This window comes from Pagrus pagrus (assembly GCF_965226575.1).
Source record: "Pagrus pagrus genome assembly, chromosome: 24".
Taxonomy (NCBI): domain Eukaryota; kingdom Metazoa; phylum Chordata; class Actinopteri; order Spariformes; family Sparidae; genus Pagrus; species Pagrus pagrus.
The window spans coordinates 1,104,605-1,129,712 of NC_140206.1; the positions used below are offsets into that span (position 1 = coordinate 1,104,605).

At 45.6% G+C, this 25,108-nt stretch overlaps 1 protein-coding gene across 5 annotated transcripts in view; it reads right to left on the reverse strand.

The window, feature by feature from the left end:
* The window catches only part of agap1 (ArfGAP with GTPase domain, ankyrin repeat and PH domain 1), a 139,880-nt gene that overhangs the window by 22,200 nt on the left and 92,572 nt on the right, over window positions 1–25,108 (reverse strand). For 4 of the 5 annotated variants that reach the window (XM_084347659.1, XM_084347658.1, XM_084347655.1 and 1 more), the window contains 6 exons: window positions 20,857–20,961; window positions 15,686–15,854; window positions 14,361–14,525; window positions 12,660–12,821; window positions 988–1,142; window positions 130–220 (listed from right to left, as the gene is read on the reverse strand). In XM_084347659.1, coding sequence (XP_084203785.1) covers window positions 130–220; window positions 988–1,142; window positions 12,660–12,821; window positions 14,361–14,525; window positions 15,686–15,854; window positions 20,857–20,961 — 847 coding nt within the window. The remainder of the gene's footprint in view (window positions 1–129; window positions 221–987; window positions 1,143–12,659; window positions 12,822–14,360; window positions 14,526–15,685; window positions 15,855–20,856; window positions 20,962–25,108) is intronic. The other variant, XM_084347656.1, reaches the window with a different exon arrangement.

Sequence of the window (25,108 nt, forward strand, 5' to 3'; positions counted from 1 at the left end):
CATCCTGCAGTCAACACAAGCATTATAGTTCCCAAAATGTGGCAAACGATTTAAACAAAGTAATATACCCAACTATCAACCTGTGAACAAACTTCACATCTCCTTCACATTGACGGTGTTTGTACTCACTCTGTGTTTCACAGTCGGCACAGCGGCCGTTTCCTCGAATACTTCTGATGGTCTGCAGAGCCATGGCCTCCGTCTGGCTCGTCAGACGAGACTGAAACAAACAAAACAATGAAGACAAATCAGAAAATAATAAGACTTATAAAGACTACAAGGCTGATCATTTATCTGATGAGTTAAAGTTTAGTCGTGGCCCCAAGCTGTCGATCAAGTAACCGATTAATCAGATCATCAGGTATTGAAACTTTTAGGCCCCAAACAAGACGACAGTCAGGACTTTGGTCATTTTGAAGATTGTTGAAGCCCAAATCCTTTCAGTTCTTTCAGCCCAAAGTGTGTACAGATGTGAGTCTAACCGACGTCACCAGTGTTTGAGACTAAACCCTCCGATGTCGGGAAATGAAGGAATAACACAGCAAACAAATGGAAAGGGGGAGGGAGGGGAGGACGGTGTTTTGGGTGAGACGAGGCGGGGGGCAATAAAAGTCTGAGAGCCTGAGGCGTCAACACAGCGGGCCTCGACTGAGAGCCGAGCTGTTCGCTGCATGTGCAGGTGGAAAATGGCAACGCTGAGGCTGAAGCTGAGCTCCAGTAATTACTGTTTGTAATTATGTGAATCAAAGTGTGTTTGTGTGTGAGAGCAGGTAAGTGAGAGGAACACAAAGGTCCCATTTCTACTGTTGTGTAAGTTTACTGCTTTAATTTCACTGTGATTTCTGTCTGATATGATTCTCCAACCGCCTTTAAAATCCCCAAAATATTTTCTGATCAGCAGACCTCTCCTCAAAAAACTGACTGGTGCTTTAGGTGTTTCCGGACTAACCACAAGAAACTTAAGATTCAAAGCAGTTAGAGTTTCACCTTGTTCTTGCTGCTCTCGCAGGACTGCAGGCTGGCCAGGATCTGGCTCTCGATGACCTGCACCCAGGCGTCTCGCTCCTCGTACGAAGTGGCCTCGAAATGCCACGTCTGTCCCGTCAGCGACACGATGGTGAACTCAAAGTTCTCCTCTTGTTCTGTTGGAGAGAAAACAGAGAGAAGAAGATTCAGGACAGGAACATCCAACAAGAAAACTACATTCAGCAACGTTTCACCTCGACCATGTGGTCTTTTATTCAGGGAGAGAGGAAGAGGTCAGTGTGTTGCTCAAGGACGCTTCTTGTAAAACAAAGAATGGAATTAAATACTGCTGTTGGTTTATAAAACACTGATTATTTCATCTTTACAGAGACCTGTCTCCACCTCACCAGAACATCTTTATAGAGACCTGTCTCCACCTCAACATCCAGGAACATCTTTACAGAGACCTGTCTCCACCACAACATCCAGGAACATCTTTACAGAGACCTGTCTCCACCACACCAGAACATCTTTACAGAGACCTGTCTCCACCACAACATCCGGGAACATCTTTACAGAGACCTGTCTCCACCACAACATCCGGGAACATCTTTACAGAGACCTGTCTCCACCACAACATCCGGGAACATCTTTACAGAGACCTGTCTCCACCACAACATCCGGGAACATCTTTACAGAGATCTGTCTCTGACTGACAGGCACCTGTTCTCCTGAACCGATCATGGGTGACCTAGATGACCCCGCCCCCTGAAGCCAGGATGTCACCTAAATTACGTCCTGCCCTCAGCTCTGCTGACATGTCAGTGGGAGAGGTCAGTCATTACAATCAGGGCTGGAGGGGGGACATATGGATGTATTACCCAGAACCCCCTCAGAGGTTAATGGGGCAATCAGGAGTCAATTAGACGGAGAGTAGGACTGGAGATGCGAAGCAAGACCCTCGACTTCTTTAAAAACAGTCTTACAACATCTGGAAATGTGTCTGTGTCTGCATAGTGACACAATAAAGGTAGAGAGTAGAGTATGTATATATATTTTAATCAGCAAATCCAGATCAGTTCAGATCATCAATGTGACTGGACAAAAGTTCTGTTGAGAGTTGAACTGATGAAGACTGTAAGATGTGGTTGAAAGCTCCAAATTGGATCTTTGAGTTTGGATTATTAGCTCAAGCTACTCCCAGTGTCAAGAATGAACTTCAACGCTCAAGATTTACTTTCTTTTAGAGTAAACCATCAACTTCTTTAAGTTTTAAATGGCAGTTTTCGACATCCTTTCCTCCAACATCGACCTGAGGTTCGATGGATGTTAGCGAGTGTTTGTGAACAACTTGAGCACATTTGGAAACCGTTACAGATCACAGAAAGGATGGGAAGTGGAGGTGAAGCGGGGGCAGGGCTGAGAGCCCGTATCATCACCACAGCATATCAGACAACAACCAGCTTCTGTTTACAATTACCCCAGTGAGGAGGTAAAGATGAGGGGGGACACGGGGGTAATCACTTAATCAAAGGACGGCCTCCAGCACAGCAGGATCCCTCAGTCTGCTGGTATGACCCTCAACAAAAGCATGTGAAGAGGTTGTTTTATGAATGTAGAAGGAGATGAAGCATCATTTATCCACGACATACATACACCCCAAACGGTCCGGGCGACGGCAGATCTCAGCGTGGAGGTCGGTAATCATTCATGACACTTTGAGGCGAGCGTTTCTGGAAGCAGCAGTTTCATGACGTGTGCTGGGAGTGAAGCAGTGAAAAGATGAGAGGTTTAATCAGTCGGAGAGCGGTCACGGCCGGCCCGCGAGGGAACGACCATTTGCTCTTCCTCAACTCCAGTCATTTGGCTAATTGGGAGCGTCTCAGAGCACCGGAGCTGAAGTTCCCCTCTGGCTTCGCTCTGGATAATCAATGGCCTTGTCCGAGGAGGGGAAGGACGGAAGGTAAGGATGGAAGGGAGAGCCCCGAGGCCAAACGACCGGCTGAGAAACCCTTCCACTTCCAGGATAAAGAGATTGAAAACACCTTTGCTGACCAAAGTTTCCTTTGCTGAAGATAGCGCTGGATCATTTTCATCTCAGAGCCGCTTCAGGCGAATGATGGGCTGAGTCTGATTAGTTGATGTTAATTAAAACTACTGTTTACAGGGGCTGGTTAACGGCTCAAGGTTAAACCAGACTTTTGGTGTGAATCGGCAGCTGAATGCATCGTCCAAGAAAAGTATGAGAGGAAACGAGTCAAGAACTAAATAAAAATTAATCTCTGAAAACCACAAACTCTGCTGGAATGAATTAAAAGGAAACATGGACGTTTAACTTCAGACATCTATGTCAAGGAAAGTTCACCTAAAAATAAAAAATTCAGTCATCATCTCCTCCTGATGATATAAAGTCAGGTGAAGTCTCGTAGTCCACAAAACATTTCTGGAGCTTCACAGTGAAACAGAGTTGCAGCGTTCTGCTAAACAACTGAAGTAGCTGGAGACTTGACTAAAACCAAAAATGTACTCATTAACTCCATTAAAACTTTGCCGAATTAGCTGTTAGCACTTCCTGTTTGCATTGTGCTCATGGATGTACAGACAACTATCACTGGATTACTGTGATACTGAGGAAAACTTAAAAACATGACTTTTCTAAGGCAAGTTCTGCAGCATTAAAGAGGTCCTGTTGAGGATTTCTAGGTGGATTTCTAGACCAGTATGAGGAACAGACATCTGATGTTTTTTTTGTTATTTTTTCCGTTTTAAAACAAGTCTGCAGCTACTTCAGTTCTGACTTTTCCTCAATGCTAAACAACACAACAAACACACACAACTCCAACTTAAAACTCAGCAATCCTGCAGCAAAACCCAAAACAAACCCCCCAACGACCAGCCTCCTGATCAGAGTATGAAGGGTAAGGGGTTTGACACGAGCCAGAAATGAAACCTCTGTATATTTAAATGTGTCTAATGAAGGGCAAACTGTACATAATGCAGAATGATAATTTTCCGGAGTGTATTTGGAGGCTCCTGGGTCTTCGTTCTGAACGACAGCCCACCCATCAAGCGCTGGTTGAGCCCTGCAGGGTCAAGAGCAAGAATCCCATCATAATTAAATTCCCATGATTCTCTGTTTTCAGCAGGAGGAGGAGGTTTGGCTGCTTGACAATTATGGAAACCAACAATCCAGAAAGGCCCTGCCTCTCCGCAGCGTAAATTAAACGCTGTTTCTGGATTTAAATGCTGCACGCTGACCCAGCGCACCACAGCAGCTAATGAATGAAATGAGGGGGGCAACTGGAGAACCACTCCCACAACCCGCTTTTACTCTGAAAACCCACAGCTGAGCTGTCTGTACAGGAAAATGCACCCACAAAACATGACATTTATAGCTGCACCAGTCCATAACAATGGGAACGGAGTCAAGGTGAAGAACCTAATGAGGATTAACACCCATTAACACCAAATACAGAGCTTAAAGAGAGAACATGTTGGACTCAAACACAACTCCAGTGGGAGTTTGTTCGTTGTTTGGAGCCTGTTCAGACCTGAAATAACATTTATCTGAACTTCTTCCTCCATCTATATGCAAATAAACACGTACTGTATATGACTCGAATGAATGGACACAATGTTTTTTACACAAAGAAACAAATAACTTAATGTAAAACATTTGCCGAATTCTGAATAAGTCAGAATCAGTCAGAGACAGAGTTTCACACAGTTTATAAAGTGTCTCCAACTCAACAACTCACTAAACGAACACATTTGTTAAGGGAGTCTGGGGACAAAGAAGGAGCCTATACTGGTTACTGGTTAGTGTGTTTGTAAAATGTGACATGTTTAGATCAATAAAATGTTTCTTCTTTCATAAATTGAGTGTAAATGGTGAAATCAGTGTAAACAGTGTGTTCAAACAGCTGCTACATGTTGGCAGGTAAGACTTTAGCACTTTAGACACAGAAGCAGACAGGCTGGTACAGCCATGCTGCCACAAACTGACACTTTGTACAAGGAAACAAACAACTGACTGTTTTCATTTAATGCTGAATTTACAAGAAGGAGACAATGATTCAGAGTCTGTCAGAGACAGAGTTTCACTACGTTACAAAGTTTGTTTTAACTCAACAACTCTTAAAATCACTACATTTGTAAAGGGAGTCTGGTGATGTTGTGGTAACTGGTCCAACGAACCAGACAGTTGAGTTCACAAACATCTGCAGCAGGTTGAGAGTCCCAACATGTGTTCGTGCTCTGAGTCCGTCCTGCTCTGCCTCTCCTCGGTGTTGGTGTTCACCACTAAACGTATGCATGAGAGTACAAACACACACACACACACTCAGACGGCGAGTCACCCGCGCCGTATTGGTAATTACTGCCACCGCTCTCGGCTACTGTGGGCGACATTCACACAGAGAGAGGTGGCGCCGAGGCAATTTGTGAACTCTGACACCGGTAACCTTTAACAGCAGAAACAGAACAAACCAAATATACAGCATTTACAAGACGCAGCGAGGGAGGGGGGGCGGGACATGCATACAAGCCTATCATCCGGGGTGTGAGGTGTCGAGTCGACCCAGCGGGGTGTGTGTGTGTGTGTGTGTGTGTGTGTGACAAGCAGGACGGTAGGTGCAATGAGAGGGGAGGCGTGAGGGAGACAAAAGGGGGCCTCGGGAAACACAAATTAAAAGCCTTAAATGTCACCGCACACAGTATTGCTTTGCGACACAGGTCATTACTCCCCATATTATTCGCAGCCTTTTACAACATTAATAACCTGGAAAATATTGCAGCCGATTGTTCCGAAGTCGCTGTGGAGAAAAAAAAGGAGTCTATTTTCTGAACAGGTACGAGGAAGACGCCGTGACGTGGAGCAGATTCAAGACTGAGTGGAGATGATTTAACCCGTTTGGACTCGATCATGCAGACAACACTCAGGATCACATGAGATATTTTTACACCAAAAGCAGGTGGAGTCTGGCTTCAAGAGTTAGGTTACATCACAGCATCGATCACAGCGCCCGACACCACCTGCACAACGCATGCTTCCAGGTGCATCCTCCCCGCTGCAGGGCGGCTGCGTTTGTTTGGCTGCATCCTCACAGGTGACGAGGGCGGGGGAGGGAAGGACGCCATGACAGACGGGTCAGGTGACTCAGGCAGGGGGAAGAAATGTGGACGTTTTTCTGCACCAAACAAGTGAACCAGACACGGACTGACAGCCCAGAGTAAGCGCTGGTTTAGGATGTGCAGGTCGAAAGAAGTCGAGGATAAAAATGGGCAAACACGGCGTTTTTCAGGGGTGAGGGTTGTGAAGCAGGAGCGGCCATTTTGGATGCTCCTGGTTTTTGCAATAAAGGTCTAATACATTTTTCTGAAAGACGATGTTTGTAACTAAACAGCTGCATCGGAAAATATTTGTTAAGTCAAAGTTAAAAGCTTGTGTGTGTAAAAATATGCAGCTTATTTTAATTTTGGGGTCAATTTTGGGATTAATGAAGAGTTAGTCAGAGACAGTTTCACAAAGTTAATGAAGTGTCTCCAACTCGACAACTCACTAAATTGAGACATTTGTTAATGGAGTCTGGTGACTTTCTCCACAGAGTTTAAATAAGTGAATCACAACAAGTTTGTTCTCTGAACCTGCCAAAATAAAGGCATGTCAGCATGTGACTTCTAACTTCAAATTAGTGCACTTGTGATAGGATCAGTCTATACTTGATGTTATCTGAAGGTATTTTGAGACCTGATGTTTTAAAACTGTTGGTCGCACTTCACTTTACAGTGCACATATAAAACATAACAAGCCAAACTTTGTGTCGAATAAGACAACAACTAGAAACTAAACATAATGTTTTTTATAAGACAGCATGTGTTTGTTTACTGTCGAATGAAGAACAAATTAATTCTAGTTTTTGGATAATTTGACACATCGGTGTGCTCCAAAGTAAAGTACGACCAAATGATTCATCATTTCATGAACGAAAGTTTAGAACAAAGTCTGTGAAATTATAAATATTGTCTTTACATTCTTGTTAACATCTCACAACAGAGTCCTCAGAGAAAAACTCAGATGTTGCCCATCTGAACCTGAACGTCTCGACATCTTTTGACACTTCAAACCGCTGCTTACTGGGTTCAGCACATTTCTTCAGGACAGGGTGCTCCATCGGGTCGGGGTGGGGTGGATGGTGGTCCACCTGCCGGTCACAGGTCCACCACAGCAGGTGGTTGTGTTTTTACCTTCTGAGTAGAGCAGACTGTTGGTGTAAATGCTGCGGAGGCTACCAACACGACTAAGTTTCCACGCTTTACGTTTGGCTGCGTCCCCGACGGCAGGAAGAGAAGAAGAAGAAGAGAAGGACGGACACGGCAGAGGAGTGAGACGACATGAAGAAGAAGAGACAGAGAGGGGAGGAGAGACAGGCGTCAACAACAGCAGCGGTGAGGAGGGATTGGTCCATCAGAGAGGGGGAGTGGCTTAGTGTGGAGAGGGGGCGGGGCCATAGAGCACGATGAAGGGATGAAAGTTTGCAACATAACGAGAGCAGAGCTTCTTAAACTTCATCTTCTTACACCACAACACAAGCTAACAACTCACTGGACCCGCGAAACATTTAAAGCCTTTACGCTTCTTCAAAGAACAAATATCATCACGTTTCAATCCTTCGTCCTCACACACACTCGACGTGGTGAAGATTGACACCAGAAACTCAAATAAAAGCTTGTTTGTTAATAAGAGCCTTGTCTCAAATAAAAGGCCAGCATGAACGATGAAGGCAGATCCCCAAGATATACACGATTACTCCATGAAGAAAGTCCTGCTGGGCTCTGATCACACTGAGGCTCCTCACTGAAGTCGCGGTTGCTTCAAAGATGCCTTGAAAAAAGGATTGTGAACAATGTGATTCGTGGCAGGTGATTTGCCGTGTTTGTGGAGACAGAACCAGGAATTTTACACCAAAAATTACTCTCTTCCAAACCGTCACCAAGTGGTTTTAGTGTCTAATCCTAACCAGATCATACGCGCACCACTGCCGCAGCATAAAATTGGAAATCGAACTTAAAGCTGGCACAACATCCGTTCATTGCCAACATTTATTCTGGAGATCGGACAGGAAACATCGGCGCAGGAAGTGTTGAGCTTCGTTGAATAAATTGCAAAGTAGGAGAAACTGTAAGTTTAAGAAGATTAGTGATTGATTGATTAGAAAATGAGGTCGTCAGTGTTGTGTTTAGGATTTTGACTGCTGACATTCAGAGAGTCGAGCTGCTGGCGAGTGTGACGGGCGTTTTTTTAATATAATCTCTGAAACTGAAACGAACAGAAGCAAAATGAAGACAGAACACGAACTTCACATCAACATGGATTTCTGCATCTTGATTTTAAGGCTTCGCTGCAGCTTTGATTCTTTGAAGGTGGCTGAGCTGCGAGCTGCGTGACCTCTGACCTCTGCTCCGTCTTAAACAGCAAAGCCTCGGTAATATTTACTCCCCCGGGGCTACTGTGAGCATTTGCAGAGGAAGAAATACAGCGCGAGGAGAAGCCGACACTTTAAATGTTACTCTGCTTGTTTCCCTCGTCGGCAGGAGGCGAGGCGAGCGCTCAGAGAGGGTTTGTCCATTTTAAAATGAGTCAAATACACTGAAGCTGCCGAGCGCTGTGGGGGCCGATCTCAGGAACATTATCATCTAGAAATGAATCAGTCGCTTTAGAAAAGGTCACAGGTTGGATCCCTGAGTGTGAGGAGGGAAAACTGAAGCTGCCGCCTGCTCGCAGCCCGCCAAGCATTAATATCTCCAACCTACAGGTTCATGTTGGTTTGTATCTCGCCAGAAAATATTTCACACACTTTTATCCTGCCGTCCGTTATTGATATTTTAATTGCGTACAAACAATAAATATTTGATAGTTTGTTGTTTCTGACAAAGCCTCTATTTATTTAAGAGGAGCGGAGACGTAGAGAGAATATAAAACTCAATATGTGCAGCTAACTTTTAATTATTCGACTCTGAATATTCTGAAATGTAGACGTGACTAAATAAATGTGATGTAAAATCAGTATGTGAGGATCATGTGTTTCTTTGTGTCCTTCCAGCAGAAACACCAGTGGAGGTCCAGACACTTACACTTTAAAATAAATCTAATTAATCAGCATTTATTTCATTTATTTTCTTTAAATGTTTCAAAAACTAACAAGCTTTAGAAAACTGATGCATCAGAGGGATAAAACTATAAAGTCATAAATGAACTGATCAGCTCCTGACGTCAGGTGTCCACCGGACCACCTGGACTCTGCTCCACAGAGCTCCTCTTTGTCTCCACCTGTTTGACCCCCGCTGACCCAGATCGACCTGCGATGGCGAGCGGCGTCCATCTTCCTGATTAACGCCGATTAACTTTAAAGGAATTCATGTTCACAATGAAGCAGTCAGAGGCGACGAGCTGCAGGTGCGCACGCACACACACACACACACACACACACACACACACACACACACACACACACACACACACACACACACACACACACACACACACACACACACACTCTCTTTCAGCTCCACCTGTTGTGAGTTTCTTGGTCGAGGAATCAAAGCGTTCGCAAACACAAAAACTCTTCGCAGCCAGGAATGTGTTCAGGGATCCTGCTGCTACCTGTGTGAGGCCACTTCAAATACCTGAAGCCCTGTGTGTGTGTGTGTGTGTGTGCGCGTGCGTGTGTGTGTGTGTGTGTGTGAAGGTATTTTGCAGGTCAACCTTCAAAGCTCCAGGATGAAGGGAGAGTATCAAACGACGGTTAGTTAACAAGAGCTGGGGCTGACGTGGAGGCTGCGATCACCTGACACAGGTGTGTGTTTCTAACGCAAAGGGATGAAAAGGAGTGCGATTAACTTCTACTACAATTATTCTATATTAACAATAAATCTATGTAAACATAAATAAAATAATCAGTGAAGGGGTACGTCTTCAAATGTTTAGTCCAAAACATGGAGATATTTAGTTTGCTGCCACATCAAATAACGAGAAAAGTCTCAAATCTTCATATTTTTCTGGACAGAAACGATTTTTGTTGACAAAAAAGATGAATTGATTATTAAAATACTGAATCTAATCTATTTAAAACATGAGATGAGTCAAACTGAGTACGAGCTGAAACACCAACAACAACAAGACAAGTCTGACTCCAAACACCCAGAAGACCGAGACGAGACCATTAATCACATAATCGTTCAGTAGATAAAATGTCAAAAATATAGATTTTTAATTCCTGCCAACCAACAGCTAAGGCTAAATATAAAATAGTTCTCAACAACAGGTCAGAGTGTATTTCGACCCTGCAGAGAGCTGAACGTCCTCTCGTCCTCCATCTTCAGTGTTTGAAGAACACAGGACGTGACGTCATGTTGACATTTGAGCAGTGAAGGTAACATCACGTCATTCAGCCCGACGACTGTGGTGAAGAGGAGGAGGACCACACTGCTGCCGTGAGGCAGCCTGAGCGGACTCCAGCGCTGTGTGTGTGTGTGTGTGTGTGTGTGTGTGTGTGTGTGTGTGTGTGTGTGGCGGTCCTACCTGGGGGAGCTCGGCCACAGAGGGCGGTTCCCCCTCATGAATTACCCCGAGCCTCGCTCTGACACGGAGATACTTCACCTGCCCGCCCGCCGTGACAGGCGGCGAGCCGGCGGCCGGCCGAGCGCGCTCGGTGCTTAATGGCTAAATTGGGAAGACTGTTACTAATCGCTTATTGAATAATGAAAGTGACACAGCTGATAAAAGATTTCAATACGGTGGATTATTTATAATATTTCACTTAAGCCTCTCCGGCTGACTAATGGGGGGGCGAGCCGAAGCTCAGGAGGAGTGTTTGTAAGAAAATGGTCACGGAGAGGAAGAGGAGGAACGACGAGCTGATGGAGAGTGTGAAGAGGAGGAGGGAAGGAGACATGAGCAGAGGATGGAGATGAAGAAAGATAACAAATCAGAGAAGGAGAGGAGGAGACTGAGAGGAAAGAAGGGAAAGAAGTGAGAGGAAGGAAAGGAAGAAGAGAGGAAAGGAAGAAGAGGAGGATGTGGAGGGATGGAAAGAAAAAAAGAGAGAGCAGAGAAAAGGAAAGAGAATGGTGAGAGGATAAAGAAAAGGAGAAGAATCGAGGAGAACGAAGAAAAATAAAACAAGAAGTAATAAAAGCAGGAAGGGAAGAGAAGAGAGAAGGGACGGGTGGGAGAAAGACGACGAGAAGGAAACGGAGAGACAAGAGGACAGAAAATGGACCTAAAAGAGGGTGAAGAAGAAGAAAAAGCAAACAAAGGGAAGCGAAGGAGAGGAAAGACATGAGAGGAGGAGAGCTGGGAGCAGGCGGAGCGTCGATCCGTCACTCAGACAGCCACTTGCCCTGTCAGCTGCTTGATGCCTCCGTGATGGAGAGACGAACATTACACATCTGCTGCTGCCGCCACATCTGTTCAACCAGCCAGAGAGAGAGAGAGTGTGTGTGTGTGTGTGTGTGTGTGTCAGAGTGTGTGTTCACCAACGTTCATGGCGTTCTGACTCAAACCTCTCCTCTCTCCAGCTCTGATCCATCCCAAAGTGTTGAACATCACCGAGGTTAGAGGTTCAAATCCCTGAGCAGGACGCTGATGACCAGAGGGGGCGGGACTTCGCCTCTCTATACGCCATGAGAAGTGATTCGGCCAATCGCCTGGCTGCACCACTCGTAGTTTGTTCAGGCAGTGTGGACCTGCGAGTCGCTTAGAGACAGAAGAAAGAGGACGAGTACAACGACCTCCACGATCTGCCCGACCAGCCGACTGTGGACGCCTTGAAGACGGATCACGACCTGAGATTGTCCAATCGTCCGGCCCAGTGAGACTCTGTCCGCTCATGTACCTCAAGAAGACGATAAACTCACCAGAAGTATTTGACCCGTGACTTTTCGTTTCTTCTCTCAAATTCGTTAAATAAATCACAACCTTTCCGACCTTCTAAGAACCTTCTACCTTTACGAGGAACATGAACTTCCTGTCTGCTCCCTGCGTCCTAACACCAACACACCTGTCGCGTGGTTCAGACCGAGTCACTGACGGACACTCAGACTGTGCGTCTCACAGCGGCGACCACGCGGAGAAGGTTATGTTACAAACTGATTCAGTCACAGCAGAGACAGAAGAAGAAGAAGACAATCACAGGGTGAAGAGATGAAGGGCCGACAGAATGAGATGAGGAGGAGATCCGTCCCTCACAGCGGAGGTCGGGAGTCTCACACGGTCACATGACTGCGTTTCCCGACCCGGGTCCCAGATGAACAGCGCCAGGCTTCTTCTCTGGACTCAACGTCTCAGAGGGAAACCTGTTACACTTATTCTGAAGTACTTGTATCTGTAGATACTTGGAAGTATGTACATCATCAGACATATTGAGCTATTCAAGTATATAAATACTTAGAAGTACATTTATGTACTGTGTCTTTAGATGTGAAAAGTATGCAAATATATGGATAACTGGCAGGATTTGGAAATATAAGTACATTAAGTACACACTCTGAAGTATATACCAGTAAACCTGAAGGTGTTTAAGGTATCTGGATGTATGTGAATAGGTTTTCAGCGACTTGTTTCAGGGGGAGGCATTTAGCTGTCGGACCTGGGCGGGGAAAGTGTGAGGCGAGGGGAGGGGAGATGGTGTTACCTTCCGCAGTACCAGAGAGGCCGTCGGCCTTGAAGTTGCTCGTGCTCTTCTTCCTGCGGTGCTTCTTGCGGTTGGCGTGCGGCGACGGCGGCGGCTCCATCTTGGGGCTGGTGGTGCTGGAGATGCTGGGACTGGAGCAGACCGAGTCCCCCAGGCCGGTGTCTGAAGGACAAACAGACATTATACAACCTATTAGATATTAGATGTCTGTGAGACAATCAGCTGAGTTACTGACATCATCACGCCACATGACTGCTGCTGAAGTTAGCACGTATACAGACGCTTGCAGCCAACAGGAAGTGCTGCTCCGGTTTCTCAGGGTGGAGGGAGGAGATCAGTGAGGGACGCAGGGAAAGTGAAGCAGGAGGAAGTCTCGAGGCTCAGGGTGGAGGTGCAGGTGGGGGTGGGGTGACGTGGATGGAGCGCGGCGTGCAGATGGGGAGGCCGTTAATCCACGGCGGTTAATTGCACTCTCGGGGACGGCATCTTGTCAGCAGAGATAAGTTGTCACATTTTCCACTTGAGCTGAGACTAAACGATTGTAAAATAAGTTATGGCCGTCCTTGGGGCTGTCTGCCGTTCGCGGGGACGTGGCGGCCGGCGAGCGCTTGTGTGTATACACGTGTGTGTTTTGTGCACATGTGTTTCCATCCCCACACACACACACACACACACACACACACACACACACCGCCCATGTCAGTGCCGCCGCCGCGCTGTGATATTGATGGAAGCTGAATGTTATTTTATTCTGCCGCTAGTCACAGCTGTCAGCGGCCGCGAACAGTGGAGGGCAGAGAGAGAGAGTCCACTCCCTCCGCTGATAGCCTCGCTCGCCCCACAGCGCCGACCCTACGGACCTGTACCGGATGTGGACCCGAGCAGGAAGATGCTTTATTGATAAAGTCTGACACGGTACAGTTTGGGTTTGATCCGATCGATACGACAGTGAACACAGTCGGCTCCAGGAGAAGCTGCCACCACATCAACACATGAATGATTTTCAGTAACGTTCAGGACAGTGAAGCTCGGAGACGCTCCTGTTGATCTGGTTACGAACCCAAATGTTCAGAATAAATACAGAACCACGACGACGTGTCGGACTCTTCTGGTGCTCGTGTCATGAAGACACTCTGAGGTCTGATTTGGGCTTCACCAGGAGCTGAAAGTGTCTGATGAGACAAATTGTAACTGACTTGTGTAAACTGTGTGTGTGTGTGTGTGTGTGTGTGCGTGTGCGTGTGTGTGTGTGTGTGTGCGTGGCCCCTGGGAGTCCACTGAAAGCATTTCACAGCTTTAAACGTTATTTGAGGAGGGCTGGAGGGCACGACGCTGACGACAGAGCTGTCAGTCAAGCTTATTGTCACGGCAACACACACACACACTCACACACACACACACACACACACACACACACACGGCCTGACAGCTGTCAGTCTTAGCATCTCGCTGTGTGTGTGTGTGTGTGTGTGTGTGGCCATTAGCTTGACAAACAGTTAGGCAGCATTAGAGGTCTGGCAGCTGGATCAATGGGAGACAAATGATAGGCTCCCCTGCAGAGCTGCGCACTGAGGCCCTATGAACCCAGCAGGCTGCCTACAGCGGAGCTGCGCGTGTGGACCCGATCTTGTTTTATTATGAGCGTCTCCTCGTCCACAGTCCTCAGAACCAGACCCAGGTCACTGTGCTTGTGTTGTTTACCTGTGCTGACTCCGGAGTTGGCGATGACGGTGGCGTCGGTCCACTGGTCGGCGCTGGACACGGAGTAGGAGCGCTGGTGCATCCCCTCCAGACCGCGGCTGTTGAACGACACCAAGCTGACGCCGCTCGCCATCTGAGACACCGACGTGCTCGTGGTCACCGTACCTGAGACAGGATGGAGGGTTTACACGATACTGCTCAAGAACCTGGAGATGTTCCAATATCTAATCAATATGTTTCATTTCTTAGAGCTGCTCGTTTTAAAACTCACCTGTACCTGAGTTACAACACATTAATCCTGTGTGGACGTGGCAGAAAGAATTAAAAGTAGCTTAAAGGACAAGATGTGGAAGTACATAAAGTATTTACTGGTAGTATACAAGTAGATACTACATATTTACTGCATTTAGAAGTATTTAAGTACATGAAGTACATACTTGAAAGTATATAAGTATAAACTAGGTCCGGGAAGTTTAACGTGGCTCCGCCTCCAACGCTGTTGGATCCACGATGCTAACTAGCTGCATGCTGGTACCTGACAGGTGGGTTCAGTCCGGTTGTTTTAAAATCAAACCGGTTTCACTTAAAAAAAATTCTGACGAGCAAAACTGGAAAAAAACGGTTACCGCAGCAACGGTGACAGGAAGTTAAGGGGACTAAAAACAGGAAGTGGAACAAACGATCAGGACGTCTGGGATTATTTTGTCTCTCATGTCCGTGAAAATATCTCTCTCACACACACACACACACACACACACACACACACACACACACACACACACACACACACACACACACACACAGGAACATGAGAGGACCATAAAAGGCAGCTTCTTCCAAGCTGGCTGCTTAAATCAAACCCTTGAGTTGGTGAGAGGCTGCGTGCTCCAACAGCCGGGTGAATCATCCCGCCTCCCCCTCCTCCCCCCTCCTCCCCCCCCTCCCCCCGCCTCCCCCCCCTCCCTCACTCTCTCATTACAGCTCATTTCTTGGTGCTGGCTGAGTGGAGCCAGGACTCTGATTGCATTAATATTCATGACAATAATTAGTACATGGAGTACGGCTCACTGAATATTCATGCTATTAGCTCGGGCCTCCTGGATCCCTGTGTGCTCCCAGTGTGTGTGTGTGTGTGTGTGTGTGTGAAGCAGTGTGTGTTTGATTTAGCCGCCTCATAAGAGCTGCTTTTATGTGTGTGTGTGTGTGTGTGTGGGGGGGGGCATGGAGGAGCGCTTGTTTCTCTCCACCTTTTGTTTTACGACGTCTTCCTTCAGGTGGAGAGCAGCGTCCTCCAGGCTGATCTGCTGTGTCTGACTCAGACGTACCTGGAGTCTGTCCCAGCTGCAGGCTGCTCATGTCCTTCGTCAGCCCGTTGGTTTTGGGACTGGGCACGGCGGCGCAGGTGGAGACGGCGCGAGGCGGCCTCTTCCCCGGCACCTTCACCGTGGTCCTCAGCAGGTCGATCTCCTTACCGTGGACGTTCTGCATGTAGTCCTGAGGGACAGACGGTCAGAGCGGTCTCACATTAACGTCACTTCCTGTTTGTCAGCACGACACGTAGAAACAACACGGCAGCTGAAAACTGAAGATCTGCTGACACGAGATGTTTGTGAAGCTACAGCAGCTGCTGAACCTTCTTCTAGTGTGACGTCACAGAAAACAGGAAGTAAAAACAGCCGCTGACCAATCAGAGGACGGTCTGCATGATCAGATGTTTTTCTCAACAGATTTCACACACAAATTAATCAATTATAAAAAATAATCGTTTTAATCAAAGAACTAAAAAGACGCAGAAATAAATGAAATGTAAATCAGATGTTTTGAGACGATCTCTGATTAAATCAACGACCGGTTTGTCCTGATGTGTCTTCTTCTACCAAAGATTAAATATTATTGAGGAAACTTCGGGAGGACATTTTTGCAAATAACACAATTTTGAGAAAGTGTTAAGAAGCTGTTGTTGTTGTTGTTGTTGTTGTTGTTGTTGACTGTTTTTAAATAAAGATTAAAAAGCAGAGACTCGTCCTGAGTGCGTGGCTCTGTGTGTGGAGAGGGTTTCATCTGGATAACAAAGCAGCTAAATCAGAACAGAAAAAAGCCACACTAATCCCTCAAAGCGGCGATGAAGTGGCGGACCACGCCAGCTCTGATTGGCTCCGCCCGTTCGCTGACACGCCCGAAACTCGACCGGGCGCTGCTGGACGCCTCGGACCGGACGCCCCCCGACGATGAGCTCTCCTCCGGTCCGAATGGGGCGGATCAGAGGCGCGAATGAAAAGACGAGTAGAAGTGTTAATGACGGACGAGAGGCGCTTGTTAAATCCACCCCCCCTCTCCTCTGAGCCGGGTGGAGTGTCGGCGGTGACCCGAGAGGAGCAGGGCATTGTGGGAGGTCGGCCTCCTCTTCAACATGAAGGAGACGGGGAGAAACAAAGATCCCACAACCCGCTGGGCCGGATTAAAACCTCTGAGAGACAGCGCTGCTGGACCGCCGTCTCTGTGAGGACCGAACCTTTAAGACAACGACGAGGACACGCTGGACATTTTATACCGTGAAGACATCTTCAGTCAGTCAAGACTTTTGTTTGGGAAACTGGATTTTTTGCACGAGCGAGGACATTTTAAGAAAGCGAGGACAGTGTTAAGAGATAAAGGACATTTTTTATATTAGAAATTGATGTTTTCCAGAAAAAGAAAGTCTCTAGAAAGAAACGACATTTTTTTAAGACTTTGGGGGACATCAGGATTTTTTTGCAAAGGCGACCGCAGTTTTGGAGAAGAAGTAGCCTCACTTTCACAAAGACTCGGAGACAGAAAGAAAGAATAAGTAAAGAATGGACGTTTTCTAAATATGAAGACATTTTCCACAGTTATTATCACTGTTGGAAGCAGCTTTTGATTTACAGGCTGAGGACATTTATGGAAACTGGGGACATTTTTTACAACTAAACTAAACTAGGACATTTTTAAGAGTCAGGATATCAGAATATTTCTGAACCTTCACAGGTCCGGCTGCTTGAACGTGTGATGAAAAGTAAATATATATTATATATAAAATAAATCTGGTTTGTGAACAGAAAGTCTCCCAGTTTATTTTTAACATGTTAACAATCACCTGAACAGCCTCAGCGTCGCCTCCACAACTAACTGTCCTCACAGAGATGGGTTTACTACAGCGCAATCTTACAACACACACACACACACACACACACACACACACACACACACACACACACACACACACACACACACACACACACACACACACACACACACACACACACACACACACACACACTCTTAGTGTTTCCCGCCTCCCTCTGGCAGCTCGGCTGACAAAAGGCCAATTCAAAGCCAAGTGCTCTCGACGGCGTCTTAACAAGCCACCGGAGAGCCCTCGAGCCAGGGGCCCGCTGGGTAAACCTCCACACACACACACGCACACACACACACGCACACACACACGCACACACACACACACACACACACACGCACACACACTCCCCTCCGACAGATTGACCGAGGTAATTGAGTCTCCATTTGCATCGGGGAGCTTTCATCATCGGCCCGATCGTCCACGCCACGCAGCGACGTCCAGGACGGATGTGTGTGTCGACCAAACACACCGACAGCAGGTGGTGTGTGTGTGTGTGTGTGTGTGTGTGTGTCAGTTTATGAGTGTAAAAGAAACAAAGTGTGTTTATGGCTGTTTGAATGACTTTAAGTACAGAGTGTGTGTGTGTAGATGTGTGTATGTAGATGTGTTTGTGTGTGTAGATGTGTGTGTGTGTGTGTGTGTGTGTGTATGTAGATGTATGTGTGTGTGTGTGTGTGTGTGTCGGTATAAATGGATGTGTAAACGGTGGCGTCGGTGTGAAAAATGGCGCCTGAACAGAGCTCTGAATACTGCTGACACGGGGGAAACACAGATCCATAAAGAGCGAGCTCGTCCAAAAACACGATCGATGGCCGAGGAGAGGCGGCAGATAAAGGAGGAGAAGAAGAAGAAACATTAGGGAGGACGTGATGGAGGTGACGGAGGAGTGAGAGCAGATCGGAGACGCGGCGGAGGAACGCAGCCTGAACATCACGACACAAACAGGAAGTCAGAAGCACACAGAACACAAACAAGACGATCAGGCACAGCTCGTTATTACAAAGTGAGTTCAGTTTACTCACTGATACTTCTGCTGGCTCGGCTGCCGTTCACTTGAACAGAACCACGTTTACAAACCGGTCCTTTCTGTGCGGTTCCTTCGGACTCGCTGAGAACGCGAGCTCTCTGAGAGGAGCCTAATTGCTCTCTCGCCTTGTTTTGGCCTCGTCTTCGTCACTTCGGAGGAGACTTTTCTTGCCAATTAGGTGGCATCTATTGCCATCCACTTAATTAGCGGCATTAATGTGATTTCTTTGCACATAGTCGGGCAATTAGCGGCGCTGATTGAGTTTCATTCGATTAGCCTCCGCAAACACGCTAATTGACGCCTGAGCTGCAGATGCAACGCGCTCAGGAAACCTGGCTTTGTGGTGCTGGAGGGGGTTTGTGTGTGTGTGTGTGTGTGTGTGTGTGTGTGTGTTTACGTGTTAAGTGATGAGTTTTAACACTAATTTACTGCATCAGCTGCTCTAATCGCTGATGGACGTGTGCAGTTTGGTGAAGTGATTCTCAGGCGTGAGCGGAGGGAATCAAACCGACAACCCGCGGCTGCAGGAGTGCCTTGCTCAAACCGGCTGAAGACGAGGAGGCTGAGTGTAAACAGTCAAACTGTCAGCGGCTGCAGTGACGGACTGACTGCTGATTGACTGATAATCACAGATGTTTCATGCAGGATTATTAATAAATGAAGAAGAAGATTTTCTGTTTTTCTTTGAGTTCGTGAGAGAAAATTAAAGATTTTCAGCCGTTAGTTTTTATTTTCACTGCTTTGATTAAACAATATAAATGAACCAGAGTGAAAATGATCTTAGACGAGGAGACGAATGTTTCTTCTCCTGCGTGACAGTTTAATTATTAAACAACGTTTATAAAGTGAGGACAGTTTTTATTATTTATATTTGGAGTTGAAACGTTTCTGTGGAGCGACTCAGATATTTTTGGTTTAGTGACGACATTTTGAAATATTTGGACATTTATCAAAAATAGAAATTATTATGAGTAAGATCATTTTTTGACAATATAGATATATAAAAATATTTTTCATAGTCAGAATATTTAGATGTTTTTCTTTAAAGTGACACAAAGATAAAATATTACTGGAGACGTGTTTTAAAAGTGAGGACATTTTTTTTTACATAATGTTTTGTAATAAAGAGGATGAATCTGAGAAAATCTGAAAAACATTACACGTTAAAATGTTTTGTTCAAAATATTCATATTCACGTTACAAATACACAAAACAGACAAACAGAAAATAAACACATTCAAGACGGAGAAGGTTTAAAAAGTGAAGATGTTTCTGGAGACTGGGGACAATTTTACAACGTTTTTAGAAAGTAGAGATATTTTGTAAAAACGAGGACGGTTTGGAAAATTGACATTTAAAATATTTTGTTTCAAATATTCAAGTTAGAACGACACAAAAATTAAAAACATAAAATAAACACATTTAAGGAGGAGAACGTTTTAAATAGTGACGTACAAAAAAGTCAAAATTGCAATTTCTTAGATATCAGAAGCTAATATTTGTTTTTTTATCCATAAGAAATAGACTCAAAACAATTAATCAACCATCAGGATGTTTAACGACTAATTCTCTGCTGATAGATTAATCAATTAATTCAATTATTGACATCAAAAAGTCACTGTGTATTTTATGGCGACGTTGTTTGTTTATTTTTTATATTTAAAACTAAAAGCTGCATGTTATTCACAAAACTAAACTAATTTTGTTCTCTGAAAACAAAATCATTAATGGTGTTATTGATAAACATGATTGATGAATGAAAGTGAGTGAAGAACCTGTCGCTGACACAAAACACGAGGAGGAAACCTGTCGAACACGACGCCTCGAGCCGCCGACAGAGAGAGAGTCAGCACGAGGAGGGACACAACAAGAGTGTGTGTGTGTGTGTGTGTGTGTGTGTGTGTGTGTGTGTGTGAGTGGTAATAAAGCAGCGTCGGGGCAGGATATTGTGCCAACAGGGCAGAGAGCCGGGGCAATTAGCAGAGACATTACAGCTGATATTCACATCATCAACGCCGACGTGGGCAAACAGATGACGAGTCCTAATTAATACACAAGCCATCAACACTCAGTGTGTGTGTGTGTGTGTGTGTGTGTGTGTGTGTGTGTGTGTGTGTGTGGCCAGACAGTTTCTGGCATCACACACACACTCACAGGAGAGAGATGAAGAGCAGCAGATAGATGGAGGTCAGTGCAGGCTGGCAGAGCACTGGAGTCTAATAAGCAATCAGAGAGGGTTAGTAATGAGTGTGTGAGTGTGTGAGTGTGTGTGTGTGTGTGTGTGTGTGTGTGTGTGTGTGTGTGTGTCTTACATGCAGGCTGGGGTGGTAGGTGAGCAGTCCGTTGTCACACAGCGTCACGTACTTCTTCTTCCACTCCTTGTTGAGGGATTTACCGCTTCTCTTCAGCAACATGCCCTGCAGAGACAAACCACGCCATCAACACGCTGCCGACGCATCATGAAAAATAATCATGTCGTCTACGTTAGGGACCTTTTCTTTAGGAAAACAGTAAAGAAATGGTCCAACAAAAATCAAACATTGTGTAGTTCTGGCGTCTTGAAGGTGACAACAATATGAAATCAACACAAGGACATTTTAATTTTTTTCCAAAGTAAGTGTTGACCAAACAAACCAACACACGACCTCTTAAAGATCATTTTAAGAACAAATCTAAGACTCATTTAAAGACGAATCTCAGACAAGTGTGTGGTCCATCCAGTGTGAAGAGATGTGAGGTTGATCTGCATGTTGTCAGCAGATGATATTCAGTTCAGTGGTAGATTTAAAGATTAGCGACATCAATAATGTGGAAAAACTGAACTCATTTAGACAAAAACAGATTTAAAATGGATAAATGAAATTTAAGACTATTTAAGGACTTTCAAGGCTGAATTTGTGCCTAAGATTTGCATATAAAAATTAATAAAAAATATGTGGAGATGTAAAAAGTAAAAACAAGAGGTGTATCTCATGCAGCCAGTGAAGTTACATGATCCCAACATGATTTTGAGTCAATTGGTCACATGACCTGGAAGCTATTGAGCTAACATGCTAATATTTGCTAAAGATGCTAATATTTGCTAATAAAAATTAATAAGAAATATGAAAAGATGTAAAACGTAAAAACAAGAGGCGTATCTCATGCAGCCAGTGAAGTTACATGATCCCAACATGATTTTGAGTCAATTGGTCACATGACCTGGAAGCTATTGAGCTAAAATGCTAATATTTGCTAATAAAAATTAATAAAAAATACTTAGAGATGTAAAACGTAAAATCAAGAGGCGTATCTCATGCAGCCAGTGAAGTTACATGATCCCACAAAGATTTTGAGTCAATTGATCACATGACCTGGAAGCTATTGAGCTAACATGCTAATATTTACATATAAAAATCAATAAAAAACAATAAATTTTTAAAAAAATATTTAGAGATACAAAACGTAAAAAACAAGTCTTACAAATTAGCATGGCCTACATCACGAGATTCAACAGAATTCAGGGAAAATCGGTGAAATTGCCTAGGAGAAGTGTGAAAAAGTAGGTTTGCGACATTTCGCGAGCTAGCGAAAAATATGGGCGTGGCCTACATCAGGAGATTCAGCACAATTCACTGAACGTGTTGATATGCGACAAAGTACGTGGGAGTTATTAGCCAAAACGCACTTTCCTTGATTATAGCGCCACCTAGTGATGGAAATTCACAACGACAACAGATTATAAAATTTTTCGCCAGGTGGGACATATATTCCAGGTTTGCTGAGTTTTGGGGCATGTTCAGGCAGTGAAAAATGTGATCATTCGGGACAAAAAATGATCACTACAAAAACAATAGGGTCCTTGCAGGTTCCCTGCTCGGGCCATAATAATAATATAATATAAATAAACCAGCTCTATTTTCTTTTTTCTTCCAGAGCTACTTTTGTTGTTCTTGGTGCAGAAAATGAAGATGCCAGGCGTTTGCTTTTTTAAATTATTGTTATTTTTGAAACCATTGTTCTGGAAATAAATGGTGGCACTGAAAACTTGCACAGATGTTTTCTCATTTATAGCCCATCAACAAATGGTACCGCTCAGAACAGTTGAGAAGTCTGGATACAAGAATCTAATTCACGTGCTTGACCAGTATGTTTATTTATTTGACTGTTTGTCATAGTTCTGTTGACCTGTTTTTAAAGGTTTATGGTTACGTTTAAAATAAAAGTATTTAAATTCAGCCTTCTTTTCTCCTGGTCCTCATTTCAAATAGGTTTAAAAAAAAAATCAATAATTATCGATATCGACTGATATGAACCACTTATATCGTGATACATTTTTCAGCCCTAGGTCAAGTTCATCCACTCCAAACTGGGACAAACATTTCTGTAAGTAACTGGTTTTGTTCAGGAGACACAAAGCCGGATGAAGACGAACTGAACCGTGAAGAACACCCTCAGACCCAAAAAACCAGGGGTGTCCACATACTTTTGGCCACACATTGTACAAAATGAGTCCTATTTGTGCAACATCTCGATTCTGCTGAGCGACGTTCGGACGCTTCGGAGCGAAGATAACGAGCTCGCAGCCAGAAGACGGATTAAACACGAGTTCATCTCCACAAAACAACATTTTAACATCAGAGATCTGCAGCGGAGCTGAAAGCAGCGAGAGGAGACAAGATGGAGGGAAATCAGCAGTTATTTAATTGTCTGACTCGTTTCTTCTCCCTCTCTCTCTCTCCTACGCACATCAGCTGCGGCTGACTGACCGTTTAGGCCGAGCGACCGCCCGCTCGCCCGCCCACACTTCATTTGAGCCGGATTCATTAGGTTAGAGAGGGAGAGAGAGAGAGAGAGAGAGAGAGAGAGAGAGAGAGCAAGAAGGTCAAAGAGAAGGCGAGAGAGAGAGAGAGGATGGAAATGGGAGAAAGAGTTGAGATCAAACAGAGGGGGGAGACGTGGGGGGAGAGCGGGGGATAAAACTGTCCGCTGATTAGCAATTACAGCCGCGCTGCCACGCGTGTCACTTCACTGGACCTCTACAACATTAACACTCCGACAGAGGATATTAATAGAGTCCAGCCGTGAAGGGAGGAAGGGGGGGAGTCACAGGCACCACCGAAGAAGACGGAGAAGGGAGGGGGGTGAGATGGACAGGTCGGCTGATGGACAGAAGCCTGCTCTCCGCTGCCCCGACCGCTCAGCTTTCATTAAGGCGGTCGGTGGCGGTGGGACAGAGCGGCGGGCCCCGGGTCAGCCTCGCCGCCGGTGACGGCACATTTGGCGTAATTGGCGGTGACATAACGCCAGGAAGGAAGGCCTCAGACTGACAGAGAGGGGAGGCGAAGGCAGGCAGTGCCGCTGAGCCACGGAACAAATGAGACAAATCTGTCCACGTCCAAAATGTCTTCCTGAAGACGCTCAGAACTGACAGTGGACCAAACGGGACGACAACAGAACCAGAATCAGGAAAATATTGGACGAAATCTGATACAGACGTTCACGTTCCCCTCGGGAGGATTTATCGTCCACAAAACATTTCTGGAGCTACACAGGAAAACAGAGTTGCAGTTTCAATAAATGATGCAGCCTGGCTTCAATGAGGCAGCCTGGCTCCAATAAATGATACGCCCTGGCATCATAATGCAGCCTGGCTTCTACAGTATGATAAAGCCTTTTTTCAATAATGAAGGCCTGTTTCAACGATGCAGCCTGGCTTCAATGGTGCAGCCTGGCTTCAATGATGCAGTCTTGTTTCATTGATACAGCCTGGCTTCAGTGATACAGCTTAATAACTATCAATAACTAATAAAAACCATTAAAGAACCTGCTCTGCTTATCTGACGATCATCACTTTGAAATTGAGTTTTGCAGCCTAGCTTCAGTGATGCAGCTTGGCTTTGATAATGCAGCCCGGCTTCAGCAAACGGTCGTGCCTCTCAGGGATATAAATTAATGCACCGAGGCGACTTAACTTGCATAACTATGTGCGACATGTTGCTCTGTTTATCATCAGTGACTGATGAAGATCAACAACAAAGAAGCTGCTCTTCTACATCGTGATGAGCTCAGTGATGCTGCAGCGTTTCCACTGATTCCTCTAATTTCAGCTCATGTCAGGAGGAAGCAAAGCAGAACAGTGTGTGTGTGTGTGTGTGTGTGTGTGTGTGTGTGTGTGTGTGTGTGTGTGTGTCGCAGCAACAACAACAGGGGTTCCCCACGGTGCGCTAAACGCGACTTGACGAGCTTCCTGCTGCTCTGAAGTGAAAGCTGCCGGCAGCCGTGCAGCTGTCAGGCCAGCTGATCATCCATTACTGCCTGTTAGTGAGCGAGCGGGCGAGAGAGAGAGAGAGAGAGAGAGAGAGGGAGAGAGAGAGGGAGAGAGAGCGAGAGAGAGAGAGAGAGGGAGAGAGAGAGGGAGAGAGAGCGAGAGAGAGAGAGAGAGGGAGAGAGAGGGAGAGAGAGAGAGAGAGAGGGAGAGAGAGAGAGAGGGAGAGAGAGAGAGAGGGAGAGAGAGCGAGAGAGAGAGAGAGAGGGAGAGAGAGAGGGAGAGAGAGAGAGGGAGAGAGAGAGAGAGGGAGAGAG